This window comes from Trichogramma pretiosum, unplaced genomic scaffold (assembly GCF_000599845.2).
Source record: "Trichogramma pretiosum strain Unisexual culture from Peru unplaced genomic scaffold, Tpre_2.0 scaffold20, whole genome shotgun sequence".
In the NCBI taxonomy this organism is placed as follows: domain Eukaryota; kingdom Metazoa; phylum Arthropoda; class Insecta; order Hymenoptera; family Trichogrammatidae; genus Trichogramma; species Trichogramma pretiosum.
This window is the reverse complement of record NW_019641696.1, coordinates 277,089-300,332: the sequence shown is the minus strand read 5'-3', so window position 1 is coordinate 300,332 and position 23,244 is coordinate 277,089. Positions and strand designations below refer to the sequence as shown.

The following is a 23,244-nucleotide window of genomic DNA, read 5'->3' as shown; positions in this document are numbered from 1 at the left end:
CGTCTGCACCGTGAGTAATACTGATAGATTTTTAAGATTGCAACCAATCTCTTTGGCAAATTCTTCTTCTTCCGTCTTGATCTCTGACTTCCATCTCGACGAATGACTCTTCATAAAATCTTCTTTGGGTCTTAGTTCGATAAAAATAAAAATACTTCACACTTAAGTGCTATGTACTATTTTATAAAAAAACTTATTTATTGATACTTTTGATAGTCTAAATGCAACAGGATTATGGCTGCATTTCAAATTATGGACAGTTTTCGTTGACAACACAAAATGAAAACGATGAAATTCGGCGTATACAAGTTAACAATATAAAAAAAGTGGCTTATATTTACACAGTACATAAAAATCTAGGAATTCTTCAATTCTGAATCTTGTTTGGGCCTAATTGTTCCAAACTTTTAGGTGCATGAATTATAAAATTCAGTTAAACCATTATTACTAGTTACAGATGATTCTTTGAAATTCTTTTTAAAACTAAGAAGGTACCTATTCCGAGGCTTCTTCATTGATTAATAAGATCAATAAGGCATAGACTAGATTCAACTAACACATTATGGAAAAATAAACATTACTCGATTTAAGTAAAGCATATAGTTGAAACCAATACTGATGGAACACTATGATGTGTTCATTAATCAATGAATTATCGATAGAAGAACGAAATTGCGTACTAGTTCGAGCACTTACTTTAACGTATATTAGTACGAAATAGTCGAACTTTGCTTAGCACGTACTTAAACTTTAACAGTAATACTTTCAAATGAAGTGCTAAGAACAAAAGTTCCGTGTGAAAAACTATATTTGCATAAGGAGATAATCGAACATAAATCATTACACGAATAATCATAAAAAATAAAAGTCTATCGTCGACTATGTTAAATTGTTCTATGTGAATGAATGATTCTCCTGTTCTATTAACAGGGGCAATCCGTGTCGAACTGAGACGAACCCGTCGAGAAGGTTGAGTCCGAGTTGCTGTTAACTTTAGAATGACTCTGAATGCTGAGCGCGACGTCTTTGGCCGTGCAGCCAGCGTAATTCTTTATGGTCGTGTCGGCCTTGCAGGATACCACAAGAAAGTAGGCGATGTTCAGATGGAGAGTCTCGAGCGCGAGATGCAGCGCTGTGCGTCCGCCGCACAGATCGCGGACGTTCAGATTTGCTCCCCTTTTGACAAGTTGCTCGACCAATTTGTAATTTCCACGGGCAGCGGCGATGTGCAAGCACGACAAACCTGAAAATTGAACAAGATTCCTCATTACTTTGCTGCATTTTTTTGTTTGTTTTTTTTTCATACTCTTATAGTAATTGATTTATCAATGTCTTCGGCGAAAAATCTTGTAACATCGATATGTAGTGCAATGGAAAAGTACGGTAAGTAATTGTTTCTTTTCAGTTGCAAACAAAACGACTTTTTAACGGTGTATGAAGCTTTGTGAGAAACAGGTTTTTAAACTCAATTGGGGATTCCCCAAGTTTTCATATCATTGTTTCGCTTATACGGTTCAGCTATCTTTTGTACGCTTATTATTACTGCTCACTTATTGTTTGTGATAAACTGCTAAATTTAAACGTATACAAACAATTTTTACTCTTAGCCATAATTTTGCGTAATGTTATGACTTTTCTAATATTCTTTTACCCCACCAAATCATAAAATTTCAAATCAAAACATTATTTATGTATTTTTACTTTGGAGTTTACAATAGCAACAAATGAATTTTTTTAAAGTCATAATTTTGCGATGCAGTTTTACGATTAATAATTAATTAATAGAAAAAAGTTAAAGAATGCGAAATGATGTCATCGTTTCATTCGCCTTTAAGAAACGTGACTTGTACTGCTTGGGGAATTCCGTAAGATACTCTTTCAAACTTTCATGCATTTACGATGAAATATATATTATATATTCTCACATATTCTCTCAATGAACGCGATAGATGAAAAAAGTCACGTATATCATTTGGACAATAATTGAAGGAAGCTTCAAGATTGTTCGAATCGGGAAATCGAATATATATCGAATCGTCATATGAATATTTACTACGAAATGAAGTTGCAACTGTATTTTCGGAATGAGAATCTATGAGTCACGAAAGATGAGCCGCTAACTTCAAACAGTACAATAACATAAATTTTGTTTTTTTTCGCAACACCAAATTCTAGTCACCAATCCGTAAAATGTTTTAATTAATTTTCATCAATTTCTTTCATATAAAATTTTCAAGTGTATACAAAATTATTAAAATTAAAAATGTATAATAACGAGTGTGAGTCCGACGACTTGTACAGGTAAATAGTTTTTTTCTTCAAATATCGATCAACAACATATAACCTTGTTTTTTTTCCGAACCAACTATTGAATAAGAGGCTCATTTGTGACGCAACTTTTCAAAGAGTCATTATGAACGGTGCTTCGATGCCGATTTTGTTGACAATTTTTCATTGCAAACGCAGATACGACGTCGAGCCGACGTTTTCTTACACCCAACAACTACTGGACGGTTTGTTCGGCGGAGGCAAAAAGGAGGAGAACAAGCCGTGCGGCCAAGAGCCCGCGAAAAAAGAAAACAAATGTGGCGAATCAAAAAAGTCGGAAAAAAATCCATGCAGCAGCAAACCGAAGCCCGCCTGCAAGCCCGAGTCCAAGGCGCCGAGCAAATGTGCGCAGCCTGCCAAATCTGCACCCTGCAGCAAGCCTCAGCAGCAGCAGCCGGACAAATGCGGTCCGGCCAAGCCCGCGAGTAATAATTGCAGCAAATCGTCGGCGTGCAGTAAACCCGCGAAAAACAAAAGCGGCTGCTCTCCGAAGCCGCGCTCGATCAATCCGTTCATCGTCTTCTTCCTGGCCATGTACAAAAAGTCGTGCGGCAATCAGCGCGTGGCCGACGTGGCCAAAAAAGCCGGCAAGTTGTGGTGCAAGATGTCCAGCTGCGAGAAGAAGCCCTTCCGCGCCGTCGCGGAGCGCAATCAGCGTCTCAAGCAAAGACACTCGAGCAAAAAGAAGTCACACGGCAGAAAGAGCCGTAGGAGCAGCAGCAAGAGGACCGCGAAATGCCGCAGATAGTGAAAGGGAGAAAATTTTCTGTAAAATTTCTCTCTGCCGCGCGCGCGCGCTGGTTTCCGCAGCAACGCGCGTGCCTGCCTATCTGTGTGCGTGCACTGATGTTCCTATCAACGATGTGTGTGTACATGCGCGTGTGGACGATCATTCGTCGATGTCTCCCCCCGCGTGTTCGTCTGTGTGTGTGTGTGTGTATGAATGCGTTTTCACGTGCAGGTTTTCCCGATTCTGTTTTTTACACTCTTTTTCAAATAAACTAATGAGAACTTATTGCTTTCTAGTTTTTTATGAGCTATTTGGCTTAATGGTCCAACGTAAGGTGATTGTTATTTATGGTTAAATTAACCAAAAAATTATAATTTTATGCCTGCAGCGATAACGATAATTTCGAGAGCAAGATCACGCGATTGTATGCAAAGAAATCACGACGTGTGGTATTACCTTGACTCGACTATTAATTTAACAAAAAAAAAAATTTTAATTCATCAATGACAATCAAAGATTAATTCCACAATATTGGGTTTTAACGATTCGGTAATTCAGAGTACAAAGTCACTGGATCACTTGAATAAAATTTGTTCTAATTTTTTTTTCATACTACGCAGTTATTATCTTTATCAAGATAAACAAGATTGAATCAAGAGAGTAAAGACAAGAGGCGCCAATCGATATACGTCAGCCCGTGTGTCTGGAGTTATTAACAATTCAAGACGGAATTTGTTTAAGACTTCTCTCTGGTAGCTTTTCACTTCAGGATAAGATTAAATATTATTGATCAACCTGATTACTCGTATTAAAATAAACGCTCATGGTCAAACACGTTCGCGCGCGCGCAATATCGTCGAAAAGCCGAGAAACCGGGCTTGGTTTTTCACGAAACACGTGTAAACGTCAAGGGGAAAAAAGAAATTCTTTTCTCTCCGCGAGCGGCGGCGAAATTTAAGGTCGAGAAATTATCAATAGTATATCAACGTCAGACAGATGTTAGGAATTACCCACTATTTTTCGATTTTACCTCGGCGCTATTTCCGGGCGGCGCGCGAAGCACGGGGAATTTCGAGACGAGATTTTGACGCGGGCTTGACATTCTCTCTCATTGGTGCGCTTTGTGCCGTTGGTGGGGTTATTCCTAATATGTATGTGATAAAAATTTTTGCGCTGTTACGATTTACGTAAATAAAAACAAAAGTCCAAATGGCCGTAAAGAGGCCCGCAATTGAGTGCGATAACTTTTTGTTGTGCAACGACGCGTGGCTGTCAAATAAATTAAAAAAAAGAAGAAGAATGCGGGTTTTTAAACATACGTAAAAGATAAATATAATGCGCATCGAGAAAAAAAAATAAAACCAACAGCTGAGAGAGCGCGATCGCATGAGTCTACCCGCACAGTCACGTGGTCGTGCAAATTTATACAGATTTACAAATTGACAATCAATGACTCGATCGATGTTTTATAGAGAGAGAGGCTTCAGGCGCACACGGCGCGCTCGACTTATAAAGTCTATTTATCGCGCATAAAGAATCTTTGCCAAGGCTTACCAGCTGAATTTAATTGATCGATTCCCGTCGGATTGAAGATATTGATCGGCAGCAACGACTCGAGGAGTGCAACGGCGCACTCGGTGTCGTCGGCCATGCAGGCCAGGTGCAGAGCCGTATTGTGATTGTCGTCCTTGAGAGACGTGTTGGCCCCCGCTTGGACGAGCCTCTTTATGATCTCGACTTGGCGCGTCATCACGGCCACGTGCAGAGCCGTCTGGGCGTCGCAATTTTTCATGTCCAGGTAGATCGGGTGTATCGTCGCGTCGATGATCTTCATAGCCACGTCTTTGTAGCCGTAGAGAATGGCTCTGTGCAAACACCTACACACGGAGAAGAAAAAATTAGATAATTTTTAACTTCGTTCCACTGATCAAATTACGTATTTTTATCTCCAATGTCAGATGTTACGAAATATTTCGATGTAGCGAATGTATTTATGTAAAGTAGATCGTACAGCATTTTTTTGCGTAAGAATGAAACAGCGGTGTACTCGAATTTTAGAATCTACACCGGAAAATCATCTAATTGGTCTGATAAAAAATTGATGTAATGGTAATAACTTACGTGTCCCCGGCGCAGTTTTGCTCGTAATAGCATCGAAAATCTTTCGCTACAACGGGCTTTTCTGATACGCTGGTGTCAATTTTCGCGACTTCCTCCACTTTCTCCTCCTCCTCCTCCTCTTCTTCCTCATGCACCATTGGCTCATCTTCGGTTTTCGTCAGATCCCACGACTCGCTGCGCTCCAAACTCATATGATCCAAGCTACTGCTGAGTTTGGAGTCGATGCCACTGTCCGTGGTGGTCTCTGTCTGGTGGACGATCGTCGTCCTCGGTTTTATCGGCGAGCTCAGCTGCGTGGAAATTTCCTGGCTGTACTCGCTGCTCGTCTGGACATCCTCGATCAACAGACACCTGCTGTCGGAGTTATTCATCGTTCCAAATTTCAGCGCTACCTTGAGCATCTTCCACATGAGAGTATTTTCAATTCACTTAGCTTATAAAAGCCGATGGTCACGGTAAAACAAGAAAAAAAAAAATATTTCACACAATAGCGATTGAGCTAAGTTTCACAAGCACACCGTACGTCGATGTACCAAATTGTTGGATCACAGTTGCAAATAGTCCGATCGTAATTACTATATGTGCCAATCACAGAATCGTTTGCAGTTCCACATTCACGCGTCAGTTTTGCGATGCGTGCGATACGCTCGATGCTGCTCATGGAGAAAGAAGTTTACAACTGGCTTGACTGAGCGCTCGGCTGGCTTTTTTGTAGCCGCGTCTTTTGCGGCAGCGGCGACGGCGGCTACGGCTGGCATGCGTATTCCCGAGGCAACGAACCAGACCAGCGGCACGAACAAAATCGTGTTTTACCCAACTTCCCCTGAGCGGATGCTTACACTTTAGACGCTGTCGCGGGGCTCCCGCGCGCTCAAAGCTGCGAGCCGTGTATGCGAGTGGTTTTACCTACATGTATATAATCAGGTATGAAAAGAATCGAGCCCGAGCAAGTGAGAGAGAGAAAGATGCGACGCATACTTACACAGACACGCATGGACACACACGTACATTATGTACGCGACTTCGTGTGTAGCACATACTTCTGCGTTGCCACATTTCCATTCCCACTTTTTGTACGCTCGATGATGCGTTAATGACCCTGGGTTTTTTTACTTTTTCGTCTCACTCTCACTGCGGGTTCAATGCTTTTTGCCTACCTATAATGTCGTAAAAATACCTGATCTAGGCCATGTCTAACATAAAAACAACAAAAAGAGAGGATTTAATGAACTTAAAGTACAACGTGTGACTTTTAAAAAACGGTCTTGTGCAGGTTGATGTAAGCCTTCGCTTGATACTTGTCTTGAAAGTAAAATGAAATGTCAGTCGTATGCGGTTTTAACTATCAAAATAGTCAATTAGAAAACGCATTTTAATCATAATTTATGTTGATATTGATTAATAAATAATAGTAATAGTAAGGCTATTTCAACAATAACAGTTGCATAATTTTATTTTGTATTTTTTATTAAAATTTTTAAATATTAATATTAAAAATTATGTAGTTTAATAAATTTGATCATGAAATGCCTGTACAATAATATGAAAATATGAGCATTGAAACAATTGGTTTTAATCTTGAAAGAAATTTTTAAACTACTATAGTGAGACAAATCACATAAAAAGTAAGCACATTTTGAATTCTCCTCTACTTATCAAACAACTTCTTTCCTATTAAATATAAATCAAACCATTCATCAATTTAATTTTAAAATTTTAATTCTAAAATACTTTATGTGGTTTGTACTTATCTAGGAAAGTTAAACAAAATATTCTGTACAAAACTTTATACACCAACAACAGACTATAGTAACTATATATTATGAAGACACATGTTCGAGATATCCCTGTCTTATCAAAGATTCACACTCAGATCTTGGTAATAGGTGATAAGTATTTTTTTTCAACATTACAGATTGTCCATCAAATTCAAGTCTACCATAATCTTGAATACAGCGCACCTGTACAATAGAAAATATTTTTTAAAAACAAAATTCGCAAAAATTAATTACAAGTAACAATTATCATAAATGGTACTTGCTTCTATATATAATGATTTGGGTGGTTGAATATCATTTAATATGTTTAATCCATCTTCACCAATAGTTCTCATATAAGTAGCAAGTGATTTATTGTAATTATGAAACCATTGTGCTTCTGGATTAATTAAATTTTTAGATATTTCTGGTGGTATGATACTACCAAGCTCCCATCGAGCTTGTCTTAGTCTTCTCATTCTATGGAACAAATATGTCAAGAGGCATCGTTTATTTCTATTCATTGCATAATGTCTCACAAGTAATGTATTTTTTGGTGCTGTATTGTCTTCTGTGATGGTATTCCTATTTAAAACAAATACTCATAAACATGGTAGAAAACAATTATACATATTTTTTTATATGTTTTACTTACACATCTTTTGAATTTTCTTCAAACAATGATTGTACTTCTTCTAATACTTGACGAAACACAGCTTCCTGTGAGTAGCAAAACAAAATTTTTATTGAAATTTTTAACTAAAGAACCCCAAAAAACTGTTTTGATAGATGAAGAACTTACATTAAATGGTTTTATATCCTCTGTTTGATTTAGCTCTGCAACAAGCTTAACAGCATCTCTACAAAACATCTTCAATTTCGGACGGATTAACGTTGAAATAAGTAAATTCGAACTATTTTTAATGAACTACTGTTTAAACGTCCGTTTGTTTATAAAGGTAACTGCTCAAATGCGAGGGAAACGTGCATTGCTGTCTACTGGTCACTAACCTTAACACTATAAGTCTACAATTTACATTCAGAACAGCGGCACACCGTGGCGCCACCCCGCTAATATTTTCTTCTTTGAAATTTTATAAATGAGATTTCAGTTTTCAAGCTAATAAAAAATCACTTAAAATTAATAAAATAGTTAATTGAAGTCTAAGAAATAAGTGACTGATGCTGATACCCGGTCACTTGAAAAAGGCCCTTATAGTATCCAGCCATTTTCTTGTAAAATTATGACAAATAGTTACAACTTTCATTTTGAGGATAAAAATTTGAAGATATTTTGAAGAAAAAATGTATATACATTGTAAATTGTAAATATAAATTGTAAATTTAAATTAAAAATTTTAAATCAAACTTCAATGATATATAAAATTACGATGTTTTATACATCTTTTTTCGCTCCCTTAACACAATCTCAAAACCAAAGGAGAACTATAATCTTGATTATCTTACTAAGTATACTTAATTTAAACTTTCTCTCGTGCAACCAAAAAAAGCAGCTTTAATGCTATTTTAGAAGCCGAGTTGTAGTAATTATTTTATGAATTTAAGTTTTATTTAATGCATTTTTAACGTAAAGAAATTCAGGATGGATCGGGGTATATGATGAGATTGAATACGACGAAAGATATTTTATTTTACACATTATCATTTTATTTTAAGACAAACTTAGTTTTTACAATAAAGCACTGCAAGTGAAGTATTTATACTCTAGTCTATGATAGGAATTCATGGTGATGACTTCGAATGAAAATTGACATGAATTAATACTTTTCAAAGGAATACATGTTTTAATTATCCTATGGACTTGAGCGCAGTTTTTTAATGTAATTTTAAATAGGATACAAAAATGCTTTTTTGACAATTCTGACACAGCCATATTCATAATTATATGATAATATAAGTTTCAGTTTGTTATCAGTTTGAAATGAGAATGTGATTTTTTTATATAAAAGAATAACTAAAACATAAATAAAATTTTTCATGATAGTAACATCAATCATTCTGATCTATGAACATACAGATGTCAATTCTTAAAATATTACTAAAGTAATCTATTCGTATTTACAAGAGTTCAATATGTACAATGTATCAAGATACCAGCTGTTCTGTATCCAAGAGCGTATGTATAATTTTATATGTACAATTCGACGCTTTGGTTGAAAAATGCATTTCCTCGATCAACTTTAGAGAAAGCACTACTCGAAAATATCGTAGAATTTTAATTTGAATACATATTTTGAGTTTACTTTTCATTCATTGGTATTTTTGGACCAGGTTGCCAAATCTTTTAATTTGAATGATTCATGCTGAAACACTTTGTCTACTTAGATCCATATATAATATTAATAGTCGCAATAGTTATAGTAATTATAATTTATTCGCTTTATATTAATATTTATGTATTATGTTTAAGTATCACGAAAATTTTTTTATATATTTACAGGTAATTATATACACTATATACTTATATCAAAATTTTTATATAAATCATATATAATAAGCCGATTCAAAAAGTGTAAAGAAACGCGCCAAGACGAGTATGCATGATCGTATCATTTCTTATTGCTTTTCATTTATAAAAAAAATTATCAATACTACAAGTAGTATGAAATTTTATGAAACTTGAAAAAAGTTTTCTCACTCAGCACGTCCTAAATTTTACTCATCGTTACGCATCTCTTCAACTTGTGCCCCATTTGAAGCTTTTTAGTTTTTCGGCTGCGACGTGATACATACGACTCCGCATGAAATTTTGATTACTCTAAGTTTGGCTTATTTTTTTAATTTTATTTGGTTTTTTTGTTCGTTTTTTTACAATTTTTTTCCGTTATTTTTCGTAAGTTTTTATCGATATTTCAATCATCACAGTCTTCGCAAATCTAATTATTATTTTCATGCATCGTCAATGTAAAACTGAGCTTTCAAGGATCTCGAGTTTTTTCTCGACTATGTATTTGCATGCGGCAAGTAATCGTCGCAGAGAGCTACGTATCGGCTCGACCGATGCAAGAGAAAAAACTTCTAAATTCCGCTAGTGAGAATAGAAACTTTTGAAAATACGTATGCTTATAATATTACTAAAAAAAAGACATAAAAGTGTACGTTACGCCGGGAAACACTACGACGTTTTTCACGGGCTTGGACGTTTATACCTAAACTCCGAAGACTATTTGTGCTAAAACGTCCAGCGTTTTGTTTCTTTCCCATAAGCTGTTATTTCTAAATCTTAACAATTGCAAGATTTTGTTTATAGTTGCATTTATTTATCCGATTTTAATTCGTTGCGTAAAATATGTCCTTCGTTTGTCCGAACTTACGAACTTATTAGATAAGACTTTTTATTATGTATAATCTACATAATCTCATCATAAAAATATGAAATATCTTAACTGACTATAAAACGGTTCAATTATATCATTTAAAAAATCTTAAACCTTTCACTTAAAAAACTAATATTTACAATAATGAGCCTGTCTCACCGATATCATATAAAATGAATTATGCATAATTTTTTTTACCTCCTTAAGTAAAAAAGTAATTTGGCATATTATATTTTCTCCAGTCCAAAAGTTTCTGATTCTCAAACTACCATAAGTGTGTACATTACAATGTATATAATGTATATAAAAAGATTGAAACTTATTAATAGAATTCTGTCATGATCCCTGAAAGCTCCTACTTTAAAATTTAGATTTACTTAACTATCTAATAATATGTACAAAGATTAGTAAACAAAAAAAGTTACCATAATATTTGTACAGATTTTTCCTATTCGGTTATCTGTACAACCGTGCTCGATGACTTTGAATGTTATATTGTTTCAGTACTGTATCAATGGTTGAGAATTAATTGACTCGAATGAATGGAAGTCGAAAAAATATTCGAATGTCTTGTTATGCTCAAATCAAGGCCTAACATTTTTTGCATGGTTGCAGTGAAAATTTCCATTACAACATTGGTATATGAACAATGAAAGTTCGGTTTTATGAATGAAATGCCACAATAACAAAGCTGCTCGTTTGATTTTAAGCTGTAACCCGAAGTCATTCACATATTCACATAATTTTAACTCAACCAGTCATATAAATGTCGAATTGATTGGAGTATTGACACTGATTGTTATTTTTTCGTAATTGCGTTGCAGTTATTACCGTTTTATAATGACAAAAAAAACATTCACTGACTTATCACGAATATAAATACAGGAATATATATTTATTGAATCGTAAATAATTATTGTTTAGTAAGGGAGGTATTTTTTGTTACTTCATGCGCAACTTGAAAGCTTATAAAGAGTTTTGTGAATACTCAAATATTACTTGAACTTAGTTCAAACTTATAAAAATAAACAAAGGTGAAGCAGTTTATCATTAGTAATTGATAATAATTGGTAGGTATTCTTTATCAGAGCTTTAGTAACAAATACCTCGCATTTACTTAAAATGTCATGAATAATAATAATAATAATAAAAAAAACTTAGAAGAAGAAAGATTTTAGTTACTTTTCTGCAGCGATTCAGATTCTCCTCCAAAACAATTACTCATGCCATTTGAACTCAACCACGATTCGTAGTAGTTTTAACGCAACGGTTTTATCAACTACTTATTTTTTTGATTAGGAACTATCAATGTTTACTAAACTAACTTAGTATAATTAATAAGTACATTAATTAATACTCAACAAATGGGGTAGTTTTAAAAATACCTAAGTTAAGATAGAACTCTTATGACTTTTGTTTATTCGAACAGAGCAAGAATGTCATCTGTTGAATTTAAATCAGCAGTGTTGCTTCTGCCGCTATTCGGTGGGGTATCGAGATCCGGAATATCTGGTTGTATCGTATTGGATGGAATAGCGTTCGACTGATGTCCCGCCAATTGATAACCCCCATTATCCTGTTTTTCGCGTCTGTCCAATTCCATTATATCGGGAAGAATTGGTGACAGTTTCATGTTAAGGTAAGGCAGAAGAACCAGCGGGTCTTCCATATTCTGGAAATGAGCAATAGATACCAGCTATAATTAAATCTCGTTTCAAATCTTCTGACATCGGCTCATGGGCGTTAAAATATTGCATTACTTGTAACGTCTCCTTGTCGTTATCGATCTGTGTCGTTTGATCTAGTGCCGTACCCATGTCGTGTGGCGATCCACCGCTTGTGTTTCCGGGAGTGTTCGGCGTCGGCAGATTCGCAAGCAGCTAAAAATTTAGAATAAGATTAGATTCTAGATTTCCATCAACTTCTCTATATTTATAAGTCAATAAGTAAGTCAGATTATCTGCGTTACGACTCTTTTTCAAACATATTTAATTAAATTAGTGTTACTTGCTTATTATGAGCACGTAACATAATGTTGTTTTAGGAAGTTCAGAATTTTCATAACATAATATATAGTATTTCATAAATAAACTACGTGCACCACCTTCAAATTTACCTTTATATGTGAATTCTAATTGTTTGCGTAACTCGTCAACGAAGATGTACGCGTCGAAAGATTAGAATTGTCTTAGTTTTGATAAAAGCTATCATTTTTTCGTTACTAAATTTGATCCAGCTAGTAAAGCTTTTTTTGTGCAAACGTACAAACACGGATTTTTTAGGTATAAGTTCTTTGCTGTACATACATATTGATATTGACCGCTTACCTCCGTCGATGAGGGATCGTTCGACGGTATGGGTCTTTCGGTCAGACAAGGTTGCGCAGGCGTCGAGGATCCGCGATGAGCCGGACTGCCGTACATCGGCTGGTTCATGGGCACGGAATTGTATTGGTTCACGATAGGCATTTCGTTGTTCACGTACGGACTCATGGGCGTCGAGTCCTGCCATTGATTGTGGCCGACCGGCGGTGATCCAGTTTTCATGCCGAGATCGCGTTTTGCTACGTCGATGCTCGGTGCGTTGCTGTTGACGTTGTTGTTCGCGATCACGGGATACCAGTTGGTGTCGTAATCGATCTCGATCTCCGACGCGTGAATAGTTTTTTGACTTTGCAGTACGCTGCCGATATAGCCGCAAATTTTCACTCTGTCCAATGACACCGATTTGCTGCGTAGGTGGAGAAAAAATTTTATTAATCAATTTTGTGATTGTGAATTCGATTATCATTGACTATATTTCAAGTCTAAAGAAATATCAACTTACAAGCAAATGGGACAACTCCAGTTCATTCGATCCAAATTGAAGTGAAGGAATGGCTCTAAATCGAAACATTCTATGTGGTCGCAATCCAATGTCCGTACAGGGATGATTATCCTTTTGCGGGTCAACCGATCGTTGAGTGAACACTGAAATTAAGTAAACAAATTAATATAAATTACATTCAGACCAATGAATTTCCTAAGTCGAAATCAGATTTAATCAATTATTATTGACAATTAAGTTTTTGACAGGGTAAGAAAAAAAGCAATATGCCTCCGTCATGTAAATGATTTTTAATCACAATCATTATTCAAGGAATTTGAAACGCAACTTTAAAAAAAATTAGCATAACTTATTTCTTGAAACAAAATCGGCGTTTTAAGTACCCGTACGTAACTAGTTAAAAATTATTCAGATTACTATGTAAAAAAAAGTAATTCTAAATGACTTTCGTTCATGTAAATCATATAGTTAAAGCTCTTACCTTGATTCTTCCGGTGTTTTTGCTGTAACCGCCAAGTTCTTTCCTGGTGATTGTAATCAAATTTTTGATATTGGCTATAATATCATTGAATGTTTCAGGACGTTTATGATCCTTCAAATTCTGAACCACGTTCTTGATGCTCGGTCGATGAACCATATGAACCATGAATGTGTGATTCTGGAAAAAGTCCTTAATTTTTTCTTTTCTTTTAATACTTGGTGCAAAATTTGTTAATTTTTGAGTTTTAAAAAGTGCCCGAAAACTCATTATAAAACTCAAAATAAAATGATCAAATCGAAAAGTGTACTTACGCAACTACAAGCCGTCAGCGTTATCTGGAGCGTATTTCTTCCCGGTAGCAGCAGCTTGCTGGGTACGAAAATCGGCTTATTTGACCACTCGGCAGGCATGTCGTAGTTGATGATGTGAGCGTTGACTGTCACCGAAACGCCGCGCGGCCAGTCGCACAGCAGCGACAGGTCGTCGCTCTTATAGCATCTGATTGCCACATCTACTTCTTTGGCCAAATTAGCCAAGTAACTCATCTGCTCCTGTTTCAAGTCGAATACGTGATTGCTCACAGTAAGGTTGTGCTCGATCTTGAAGGCAGGCATTAGCAAGCCCTCTCGGAGTGGAATGCAGATTCTTGGCTCTTCTGCCACAACTGAAATAACGTAGAAATTTAGGAATTAATTTTTTTGGCAAGTTATCACTTTAGCTATAAACACAAACTATTCAAACTTTCGATGACGTATTCTTTAAATTCGAATGAATCTAATGGTATTTTTCGTTTTGGCTAGCTAATCACAAAAATTCCGGAATATTTTTAATAAAAATTTAGACTTGTGGAGTTTGTTTCATATCTTCTCATGACCAAAAGGTAAAACTAAATTTTGATGATCAAGTCAAGAATTAAAATCGAGCGCACCTATGAAATACATTTATGTGTTTTGTATTTACAAGTGTCATGTTTCCAAAGATGCGCAATAAAATAAGGGACACCGTATCAATTGTCCCAGACTTGACTATCGCAGTAGGGTAAGCAAGGTGTAAAGAAATCAATAGTAATATTTACCTCCACCATATGATTTTCCCTCGGCTTGTGGACTAATATGGGCTGCTGCATTTCCTCCAGTCTGGGGTGTAGATGGCGGCGTTAATGAAAAGGATGAAGTTGGACTGGTGTGGCACGATTGACCGATTGGCTGCTTCTGCGTCAATTGCGGACCATTAGGGAGCATTTGCGGCGTGAAGCACTGCTGTTGTGTCTGCATTTGTGGTCTTGGTTGTGCTCGTTGTGGCTGCTTTTGTAACTGCTGTTGAAATGGCATTTGCGGTGGTACTTGTTGGTATTGCTGCTGTTGATGTTGATGTTGTTGTTGCTGTTGTTGTTGTTGCTGTTGTTGTTGTTGTTGATGCTGTTGCTGTTGTTGCAGCAAAAGTTGCTGTTGATATTGCTGCTGCGATTGTTGTGATTGCGGTGGTAGTTGTTGCTGCTGTTGTTGCTGCTGTAACAGCATTTGCTGAGGATTTTGAGAACCCTGATGAAATTGCTGCTGCTGCTGCTGCTGTTGCTGTTGTTGCAACATTTGTTGTTGGTGTTGTTGTTGCAACAACTTTTGATTGATAGCTGGATTATTGTACGCCATCCTCTTCGCCGGCTGGTATTGTTCATTGATATAAGGCCCATTCTGACCATTAGGGTAGGCATTCTGTGTTTGCGGTTGAACGCCACAGTCCAGTCTGTTGACTGGATTGACGCTCATCGTACCATTGGGTCCGCTAAAGTGGCTCACTTGGCAAGGTGTCACACCGTAATTAACGCCCCTCACGATACTCTGATTGTTCTGATTGCCCATATTCATCTGGTTTCCCATCGGTTGCGCGGGCATTTGCTGCGCGTTCAAATGCTGACCATATTGCGAGCCCATCATTGCTACTTTCGATGGGTCCATCTGCGGAATCATGTCCTGCTGATGGAACATGGAATTGTCGACGAAACCCGAATTGATGGCCGGGTTATTCATCGGTGTGCCCATCGTATTCGGTACAGCCGAGTAGTTGGGCGAAATGGGTACGTCGGACTGTGGGTACCTGTTACGGTTGTGAAGAACGCCAGGGGCAGGATACGGCGCAGCTCTGTTGTGTGTGGTCAGATGCTGTTGTCCGACGGGCTGCAATTGTGACATTAGCGGATCAGCATCGACCGAATTTTTCTTCATATTTTTGGTTTTCCGGACTTTTGGTACCTGGGAAAATTATGGTCGTACGACACGGTAAATTAAAGAACGCGTTCAAACTTTGAGATCACGAATTACTAATCACCTTTTATTCGATGATAGCAATCGTCGTTTTTTAAAAAAATTTTTCATCGTTAATAAAATTAAATTTCAAAAATATTATATTCCTTGCAATATTTCCCGTTCGGGTGAATAAATATTTCTACATGATGATTGTCTGTAAATTTTCTTACCATAAAATAAAAAAAAAAAAAACAACTTACTTTTGCTGGCGGCGCAGCCTTCGCCTTTGCTTTTTGATTGGTAATCGGAGGCATGCCAGGATTTCCGGCATTGAACGAGCCAAGGCCGTTGATCGGAACCACGTCTCCCACCGTCGATATGTTGGTATTGGTTGCACCCCCGTAAGTTCCGTTCATCTGATTCAAAGCCATGTGGCTCATCGCGTTCATCGCGTGAAGAGGTTGCACTTGCTGGCCCGGAGGAGAAACAGTCCCCATGATCATGTTCGGAGTTTGGCCCGGATTGCCGTACGACTGTAGTTCACCGGGCTGAGCCATACCTCCCATATTTGACATGGTTCCTCGGTGCATCGGTCCTCTTATATCTACGTTGCCACCCGGACCTATGTAGGAGCCCGCCATTACTCTGTGAGTGGGATACTGAAATATAAGAATTTAATACGTTTTCTCCCCAGTACAAAAGTTTCATATATAAGAATGGACAAAATTGTCTTACCATGCGCGATTGCTGCTGTTGCTGTTGTTGCTGATGATGCTGGTGCTGCTGGTGCTGCTGGTGCTGCTGCTGCTGTTGCTGCAGGTACTGCATTTGAGTCATCTCGTGATGAGCCATTTGCACCCCGCTCTTATTATTAGCAGTGATGCAGTTTATGGAAGCGGCTACCATACCTGTTTCAGCAGGACTTGTGATGATTCTAGCCTCAGTAGCTTGGAATTAAAGCGCAGCTTAGAATCCGAAGGCTAGGTCTTTGTCTTGCTACATCTGCAAATACAAACGAAAAAAAATATTGTAATTGACGATGTATTATGAAAATCTTGTATAAGACTAAAGATTTATGAACGCGTGAACATGCAAAAGTAGGATAGCATATAGGGGCGATGGTCAAACCATTACTTTTCAATTTACTCATTGTATTAGCTTTATTTTAATTGTATCAGTTACCAACAACTATTAAGGCGAACATTCGCGAACAAAAATCTATAAGTAGCACAAAGTTGACCGAGCAAGTTGCGGAGCTGCTGCCACGCAGATAAAGGCAAGTATTTTCTTTTCATAAAAATGCACCCACGAGAAAATCACTTTCAAAATCGCGAGCACAGCTTGCAAAGTATGGATCTCGCGAATGGGTATATGGATATATACTACACACACACACACACACACACACACACACACACACACACACACTTACACACAGAAAGATATAAAGCATGTATATATTGAGCGCGTCTGCAGCTGCACTTTCTCACTCTCTCTTCCTTATGGCAGAGATAGTAGGTAGTTCTCTAGCGCGAGCACATACAATCTCTCCTGAATTTCACTCTCATTTTTTTCAGCGCGCATCTAGGCATTATCGCCGCGCGCGCGTATATAGCATTTCGTTTCTCCGCGTGAGAGACTGGTCGCACAGTTTTGATTTGAGTTGAAAAATGACTGCTTCGATTTACAATCAATTATTCAAGATTTGTTTCTCAATTAAAAGCACGTTTATTTTTGCTACTCAATTAAAACGCCGATACTCGTTCAAATCCGAATTGGGATACTTGGATTCGAAGATGCTTTTTTCAAGTTCCGTGAACCCTAAAACGAGAAAATCGCAAATTGGGAAGAATTCGGGTTGAACTTTTCCCCGACTGAATCGTTATTTTTGGCCAGATTGTAAAAAAAAAAAAAAAGAGTAATCCATTGTGCGAGGCCGCGGCGAACGATTTTCGAGCTCTGGCTGAAAGTCTCCGTTGCCATGTGAGAATGTAAAACTCTCGTCGGTGTACGTCCGTGTGTATATGCGTTTGTGTGTGCATACACACTGCAATATTAGTCCATACGAAGAAGAGAATGGGTTAGAGAGAAAGAGAGAGTGAAGTGTTCGTCACTGCCACCAGCTAGCGCGTTCATCGAAGCCCTCGTTTATACACCATTATATATAGCGTATGTACTATATACCTTCCTGTACAACGAGTGGCGGTGGTAGCGGCAGCTAGCAGCAGTTTCGTGCGCTGCACCGCGCTATGCTGCTGCTGCTGCTGCTGCTGTGGGAAATGCACGTGGTTGCTATTCACACAAACATGCGCCCGCGCACACAATAACAAATGCCCGCTTTCTGTGCTGCGCTGAGCTGCGCGCTTTTATATAGACGAATAGTTCAATCACGAATATGTATACGGCGTGTATAGGTAGAGTACACTGACTGCGCTGTGCTCTGTACTGTGCTCCGAGCTCACGCTGCCGCTGTGCCGTGTGCGGTGGCTGCGCGCCTCGCATTTAGAGGTGTAAGTAACAATCGCCGCGTATTTATATGCCTTATATGTACGCGTATAATTACGTATAAAAAGCCCCGGAGAAGGTCGCTTTGGAATCCTCTACTCGGTTGGGTAAATACAATGTCGTCGACTTTTTACCACAACCGACTCCGTCGCCGCCGCCGTCGCCGTTATCATCCGCCCGAAAAATGAACAGCTTTTTTTCATAATGCGCCTCGCTATACATACGCTTCGTTATTTTTTTCGTATTTTTCAATGGTAAAAAATTATTATTTTTTTCTCTTTTTTTATTATTGCTCGATAAGAGCACAATATTATCAATTTATGACTCAGGAGAGATGAAAGTTATCGTGTGACTATAGCCCGAACTTGACGCGTAAATAAATTACTCTCTGTGTATAATCATCGCAGGAGCCACTAATGTACGAAAAAGTAAGAAAGTAATCGAGCTTTAGCAAATTTTGGCACTTCTGCGCGCGAAGCTGCTATCATCATCATTGGGCGTATAATCTCAAGCAGAGTGTTTTTTTAATTGAAATAGGCTTTGAAAAATTTTATCCGTTATGTAGCTTTATCACACGAAGGCGAATATAATATACAAACAGAGCCCACACTCGTACGTGCGCGGCACAAGCTCGTATTAGTATGTACGTATACGTGTATCGTACACGGCGCTCGAAAAATTCGTGGAGAAAGCGAGGGGTTTCGACGACGACAACTGTGGCGGCGCACAACCCCCCTTGGCGATATTCATTCAAAGTATCGAGAGAGAGAAAGAGTGACGTCATCAACGCATCGCTTATACACCATATATATATGCTATACATATATGAGTCATTTCACGTCAAGTCTCCTAGCGCGGCGCCCGCGCGGCATTATTAATCGAAATTGTTTAATTTGTAACTCGCCAGAAAAGCACCTAAATGCACCCAGAAAAAATATGTGCCATATGATTTTAATAGGAAATTTCCTCAGCTTTCCGATGATGAGGTCAGATTTTTCAAAATTTTCCATTTTCCTCGGAAAAACTTGACATAAACTTTCAAACTCAAATATCTCAAAAACGGCATTTTTAAGATTTTTTTAAATAGTGCCAATCGAAAGCTGAGGAAATTTCCTATCGATATGCAAGTTTTCAGAGAGTACTTTTGATAATTACTCAATGAAATACAGCGACGAACGTGTAAAAACGTGACATTTCGGCTCGTGCGGCAGCTGTTCCCGCGCGCAGTACCCCGCGCGACGCAAAATCTCACGTTTTTACACGTTCGTCGCTGTATTTCATTGAGTAATTATCAAAAGTACTCTCTGAAAACTTGCATATCGATAGGAAATTTCCTCAGCTTTCGATTGGCACTATTTAAAAAAATCTTAAAAATGCCGTTTTTGAGATATTTGAGTTTGAAAGTTTATGTCAAGTTTTTCCGAGGAAAATGGAAAATTTTGGAAAATCTGACCTCATCATCGGAAAGCTGAGGAAATTTCCTATTAAAATCATATGGCACATATTTTTTCTGGGTGCATTTAGGTGCTTTTCTGGCGAGTTACAAATTAAACAATTTCGATTAATAATGCCGCGCGGGCGCCGCGCTAGGAGACTTGACGTGAAATGACTCATATATATAATTTTGTGTGTGTGTCTGTGTGTCTGTGTACACATATACATATTTCTACTTGCCCCTTGACGTATATATATAAAGTTGAATATGCTCTGCCGCTGTTTTGCTCATTCCCATCGACAATCGACTAAACCTTCAGCGTTTTCTCTCTTTCCTTCTCTCCCTCTCCACTGTGCGCTACCCCTTAAACGAGCCACCAACACACAACATGTAGACTGTATTTTCGGTCCTTCTCTTGCTCTCTTTCTCTCTCCTTTACAATACATCCCCTTTTCGTCTCTTATAAGTTCTATATACAAGTCTGATAAAGGAAAAAAATAGAACAATTTTATGTAATATTTATTTTGTATTCGATCGAGAAGAACGAGGAACTAACGTACGTGATTTATTCATCTTTTATGAGTTAATTGACCTAATGATCGTTTAATTTACACATTATACACTTTATACGTACAATGTTATGAAGACTTGCTCCGTGTTATTTATTATTCTGAAAAATGTTCTCGCTGCTAATCGATCGTTAACGCGAGACGATACATATAAATGAATGTAGAATTAAATAACTTAATTAACAGGATATTAATATCAAGAAAGTGGTTGAACTAATGTTGGGATAAATTAAAAACACGAGAATTTTTTCTCTCTCCTTGTTTTAATCGATCGTCGACCGACACGTCTAGTTGAGTTGACAGTTATATTGATAAAGAGAGGTTTTTTTTTAGTGGGACGGGCCGGACTGTGTATCGGCAACGACGAGCTTATCGCGCGGAGCGAGTTAAAAACAGCGCGTATGCGTAAAATTCAATTCGGAAATTTTCGAGATAAAGATTGTACATCGTTATTGTATAAACCATGGTAATTTATTAACTCTGACGAATATATTGTTTACTACTTTCTTTTTCCGCATCTTCTATATATTATGGGCACTCAGAAAATTTGAACGAGCTCTCGAGTCCAAGCCATAGGTGGCGATATTAACACCCAAGCGGAGATGCCCACAAATTATTTTGACGAAAACTTTCGAGTCGCGTGTGTATACGGAGAGAAAAGAATGATTTCTCATTATTCACGAAGACTAATTCCCCTCTCTGTGTTTCTCCCGTTTGACTTCGACATTGTAGGCCAGGCGACTTTTTTTTTCCTGCTTTGTATTATACACACAGACACATAGACACACACGAATAAGTGTATACGCGCGTGTATAGCGGATTCGTTTCAACTTCAAAGTTCGCTCGAACGTCGACGTCAGTGCTTCGAGGTCGTCACTCTCTCTCTCTCTCTCTCTTCTCTCGTGCGCGCGGCCGCATATATGCGAAAGAGTCGACTCGACTGACGCGAAAGATCGAAGATCGCCCGACGAGAGTGTGTGCTATACACGTATATATTGTTGTGCGCACATCGCTCGTCGAAGTAGGTGTATATACATAATGCGCAATCAAGAATCAATGTTTTTCTTTCGCTCCTCGCGCGCTGTATGGACGCTTGTTATTATGAATCGTGCTCGATAACATGTACACGCAAGCGTTTTAATAACACACATGGCTTTTAAAAAGCCTCGGCTCGCACGTACTCTCGCGCGTCCAGTTCGGTTTTGGAGCATCCCGAAATCGACGTCCGATATCTCGAGCTTTGGCCTCTTGTCACCGATAATGTAAAGCCCGGCCGAAGGCAGTCGCGCAGGGCGCGCGCGAACCGAGTCATAAGCTCGAGTCAGAGAAATTATATGTACCGCGCCGCTCTTTATTTCGATCGATTACGTTCAATTGTCGATCGCTGATACTATTACGACATCCCCGAATGCATATGTATACATGTGTTTTCCAGATGTAAACATCTGCTTGAAAAATATTTTTTTTCTCGCCGCACGATATCGAGGAGATTAGCTTTGTGGTAAAAAATCGGTACTCGGGAATTCACGCGAGGTTTTGGGAATTTTCTCGTACGATTTTTATCCATTCTTACTCGATGTCCAAAATCTTTAATTAGCTTTTCGAAGTATCTGTACGATACAATACCCGACGTTTATACGAAAAAGAGTACGAGGTTAAAGCCTCGAAATATGGTTGGAAAAAAAAATGAAAGATAGCGAGAGAGAGAGAGAGAAGAGAAAAAAATATGTGGACCAGACCACCTCGAATCCCGGAAATAGAGTTTGGAATTTTCCAGGCATAGCTCGCGCACGCAAGTAATCAGAGCTTACATCACATATTGTACATGTATCGTTGAAATATGTTAATTCAAGCAGTTTTCAAACGAGGACTCGTGCACGCGGCTACATATTACTTACTACGTACTATCGAACGTTTTCTTCTTGTGACAATGTGTACATAGGTGTCTACAGGCGCCTTACTTATGTGTGTGTGTGTGTGTATGCGCGTGGGTAATAAACGCGGCGCGCAACATGTATTTTTCAACGAGTCAACGCCGTAGTGAATTATATACACTCACACATCTACACAAGCCAATACGAAAAATAAAGCACGCGAGAATTGATAGTATACAGATCGGGTGGCGGTATACGTTCATAAGTGCCAGTATGTAAAACGAAGGAGACAGTGTGTAGTATATATTATGAGCAGCAGCTACATATATACTAAAAAAAGTGTTTTTGTGCACCTATATATTTATACTTCACGTCTTGGTGTGCTTCCTAAGCGCGGAGAATCATAAGTAGCAAAATTCGCACGATTGCGAAAGCTATTGTTTGTTATACGCTTCGCCTCAGACATATTTGCATTCTCACAGAACATACTCACATGTATATACATACACACACACACTCGCATTAAATATGTACAGGCGGCTACCACTACACACAGATAATAGAGGAGGGCGCGCGCGCGTGCACACACACACAGACAACGCACACACACACACACGCACACAGAATTATTATACATATACGTATACACTTGGCTACAAAGTAACACACGCAGAGCATTTGTGCGTCAAGTATGAAGTTTTTTTTATCCTCTATACGGGTAAAAGCCTATGTGTGTGTGTTGTATATACACCATGATATACACCGGACGCTGTGCCATCGCGTACACGATACATGCGTGCTTTCAACCTTGAAAAAAGTTCATCATTGACTTCTTCTTTAACTTCTTTTCTCTCTCTCTCTCTCTCTCTTGACTCGACTGCCGACGACTCGTTAATACGAGTTATAGTCGATAGAGTTGATACCTATAATAGTCGCGAGCGCTTACGATATGTCAGCACGCGCAGCGCGTCAACAGCTATACGCGCGAGCGTAATATATAGACATCGAGAAACCAAATCGAAAAGATGGGTATAGGT

The 23,244-nt window shown here is 38.2% G+C and overlaps 3 protein-coding genes across 3 annotated transcripts; all 3 read right to left on the bottom strand.

Annotated features, from left to right (window-relative positions):
- Positions 1 to 131: 131 nt before the first annotated feature.
- LOC106648265 (NF-kappa-B inhibitor alpha-like) lies at positions 132 to 6,078 on the bottom strand. The gene is made up of 3 exons (XM_014365015.2): positions 5,180 to 6,078; positions 4,613 to 4,935; positions 132 to 1,243 (listed from the first exon to the last, which is right to left on the bottom strand). Exons 1-3 carry the CDS (start codon positions 5,587 to 5,589, stop codon positions 924 to 926), a joined length of 1,053 nt encoding a protein of 350 aa, XP_014220501.1. The 5' UTR covers positions 5,590 to 6,078; the 3' UTR covers positions 132 to 923.
- Positions 6,079 to 6,745: 667 nt separating this feature from the next.
- On the bottom strand, positions 6,746 to 7,933 carry LOC106648287 (DNA replication complex GINS protein PSF1-like). Its single transcript, XM_014365048.2, has 4 exons — positions 7,739 to 7,933; positions 7,592 to 7,656; positions 7,221 to 7,521; positions 6,746 to 7,140 (listed from the first exon to the last, which is right to left on the bottom strand). The coding sequence occupies exons 1-4, from the start codon at positions 7,805 to 7,807 to the stop codon at positions 7,000 to 7,002; spliced, it is 576 nt and encodes a 191-aa protein (XP_014220534.1). The 5' UTR covers positions 7,808 to 7,933; the 3' UTR covers positions 6,746 to 6,999.
- Positions 7,934 to 9,748: 1,815 nt separating this feature from the next.
- Positions 9,749 to 14,989, bottom strand: LOC106648226 (zinc finger MIZ domain-containing protein 2). Its single transcript, XM_014364945.1, has 7 exons — positions 14,657 to 14,989; positions 13,893 to 14,245; positions 13,582 to 13,770; positions 13,101 to 13,243; positions 12,602 to 13,004; positions 12,035 to 12,154; positions 9,749 to 11,946 (listed from the first exon to the last, which is right to left on the bottom strand). Exons 1-7 carry the CDS (start codon positions 14,910 to 14,912, stop codon positions 11,692 to 11,694), a joined length of 1,719 nt encoding a protein of 572 aa, XP_014220431.1. The 5' UTR covers positions 14,913 to 14,989; the 3' UTR covers positions 9,749 to 11,691.
- Between the last annotated feature and the right edge of the window lie 8,255 nt (positions 14,990 to 23,244).

What these genes read in the sequence shown, in the direction of transcription:
- LOC106648287 (XM_014365048.2), bottom strand. Translation starts at nt 7,807, where the DNA reads ATGTTTTGTAGAGATGCTGTTAAGCTTGTTGCAGAGCTAAATCAAACA. An exon ending in GAAGAAAATTCAAAAGATGT is followed by an intron (nt 7,522 to 7,591) that starts GTAAGTAAAACA and finishes TGTTTTAAATAG; the next exon opens with GAATACCATCACAGAAGACA. An exon ending in CCAAATCATTATATATAGAA is followed by an intron (nt 7,141 to 7,220) that starts GCAAGTACCATT and finishes TCTATTGTACAG; the next exon opens with GTGCGCTGTATTCAAGATTA.
- LOC106648265 (XM_014365015.2), bottom strand. Translation starts at nt 5,589, where the DNA reads ATGTGGAAGATGCTCAAGGTAGCGCTGAAATTTGGAACGATGAATAAC. An exon ending in CAAAACTGCGCCGGGGACAC is followed by an intron (nt 4,936 to 5,179) that starts GTAAGTTATTAC and finishes CTCCGTGTGTAG; the next exon opens with GTGTTTGCACAGAGCCATTC. An exon ending in CGATCAATTAAATTCAGCTG is followed by an intron (nt 1,244 to 4,612) that starts GTAAGCCTTGGC and finishes TTCAATTTTCAG; the next exon opens with GTTTGTCGTGCTTGCACATC.
- LOC106648226 (XM_014364945.1), bottom strand. Translation starts at nt 14,912, where the DNA reads ATGCCATTTCAACAGCAGTTACAAAAGCAGCCACAACGAGCACAACCA. An exon ending in ACGATCCCTCATCGACGGAG is followed by an intron (nt 12,155 to 12,601) that starts GTAAGCGGTCAA and finishes CTAAATTTTTAG; the next exon opens with CTGCTTGCGAATCTGCCGAC. An exon ending in ACGACAAGGAGACGTTACAA is followed by an intron (nt 11,947 to 12,034) that starts GTAATGCAATAT and finishes GCTCATTTCCAG; the next exon opens with AATATGGAAGACCCGCTGGT.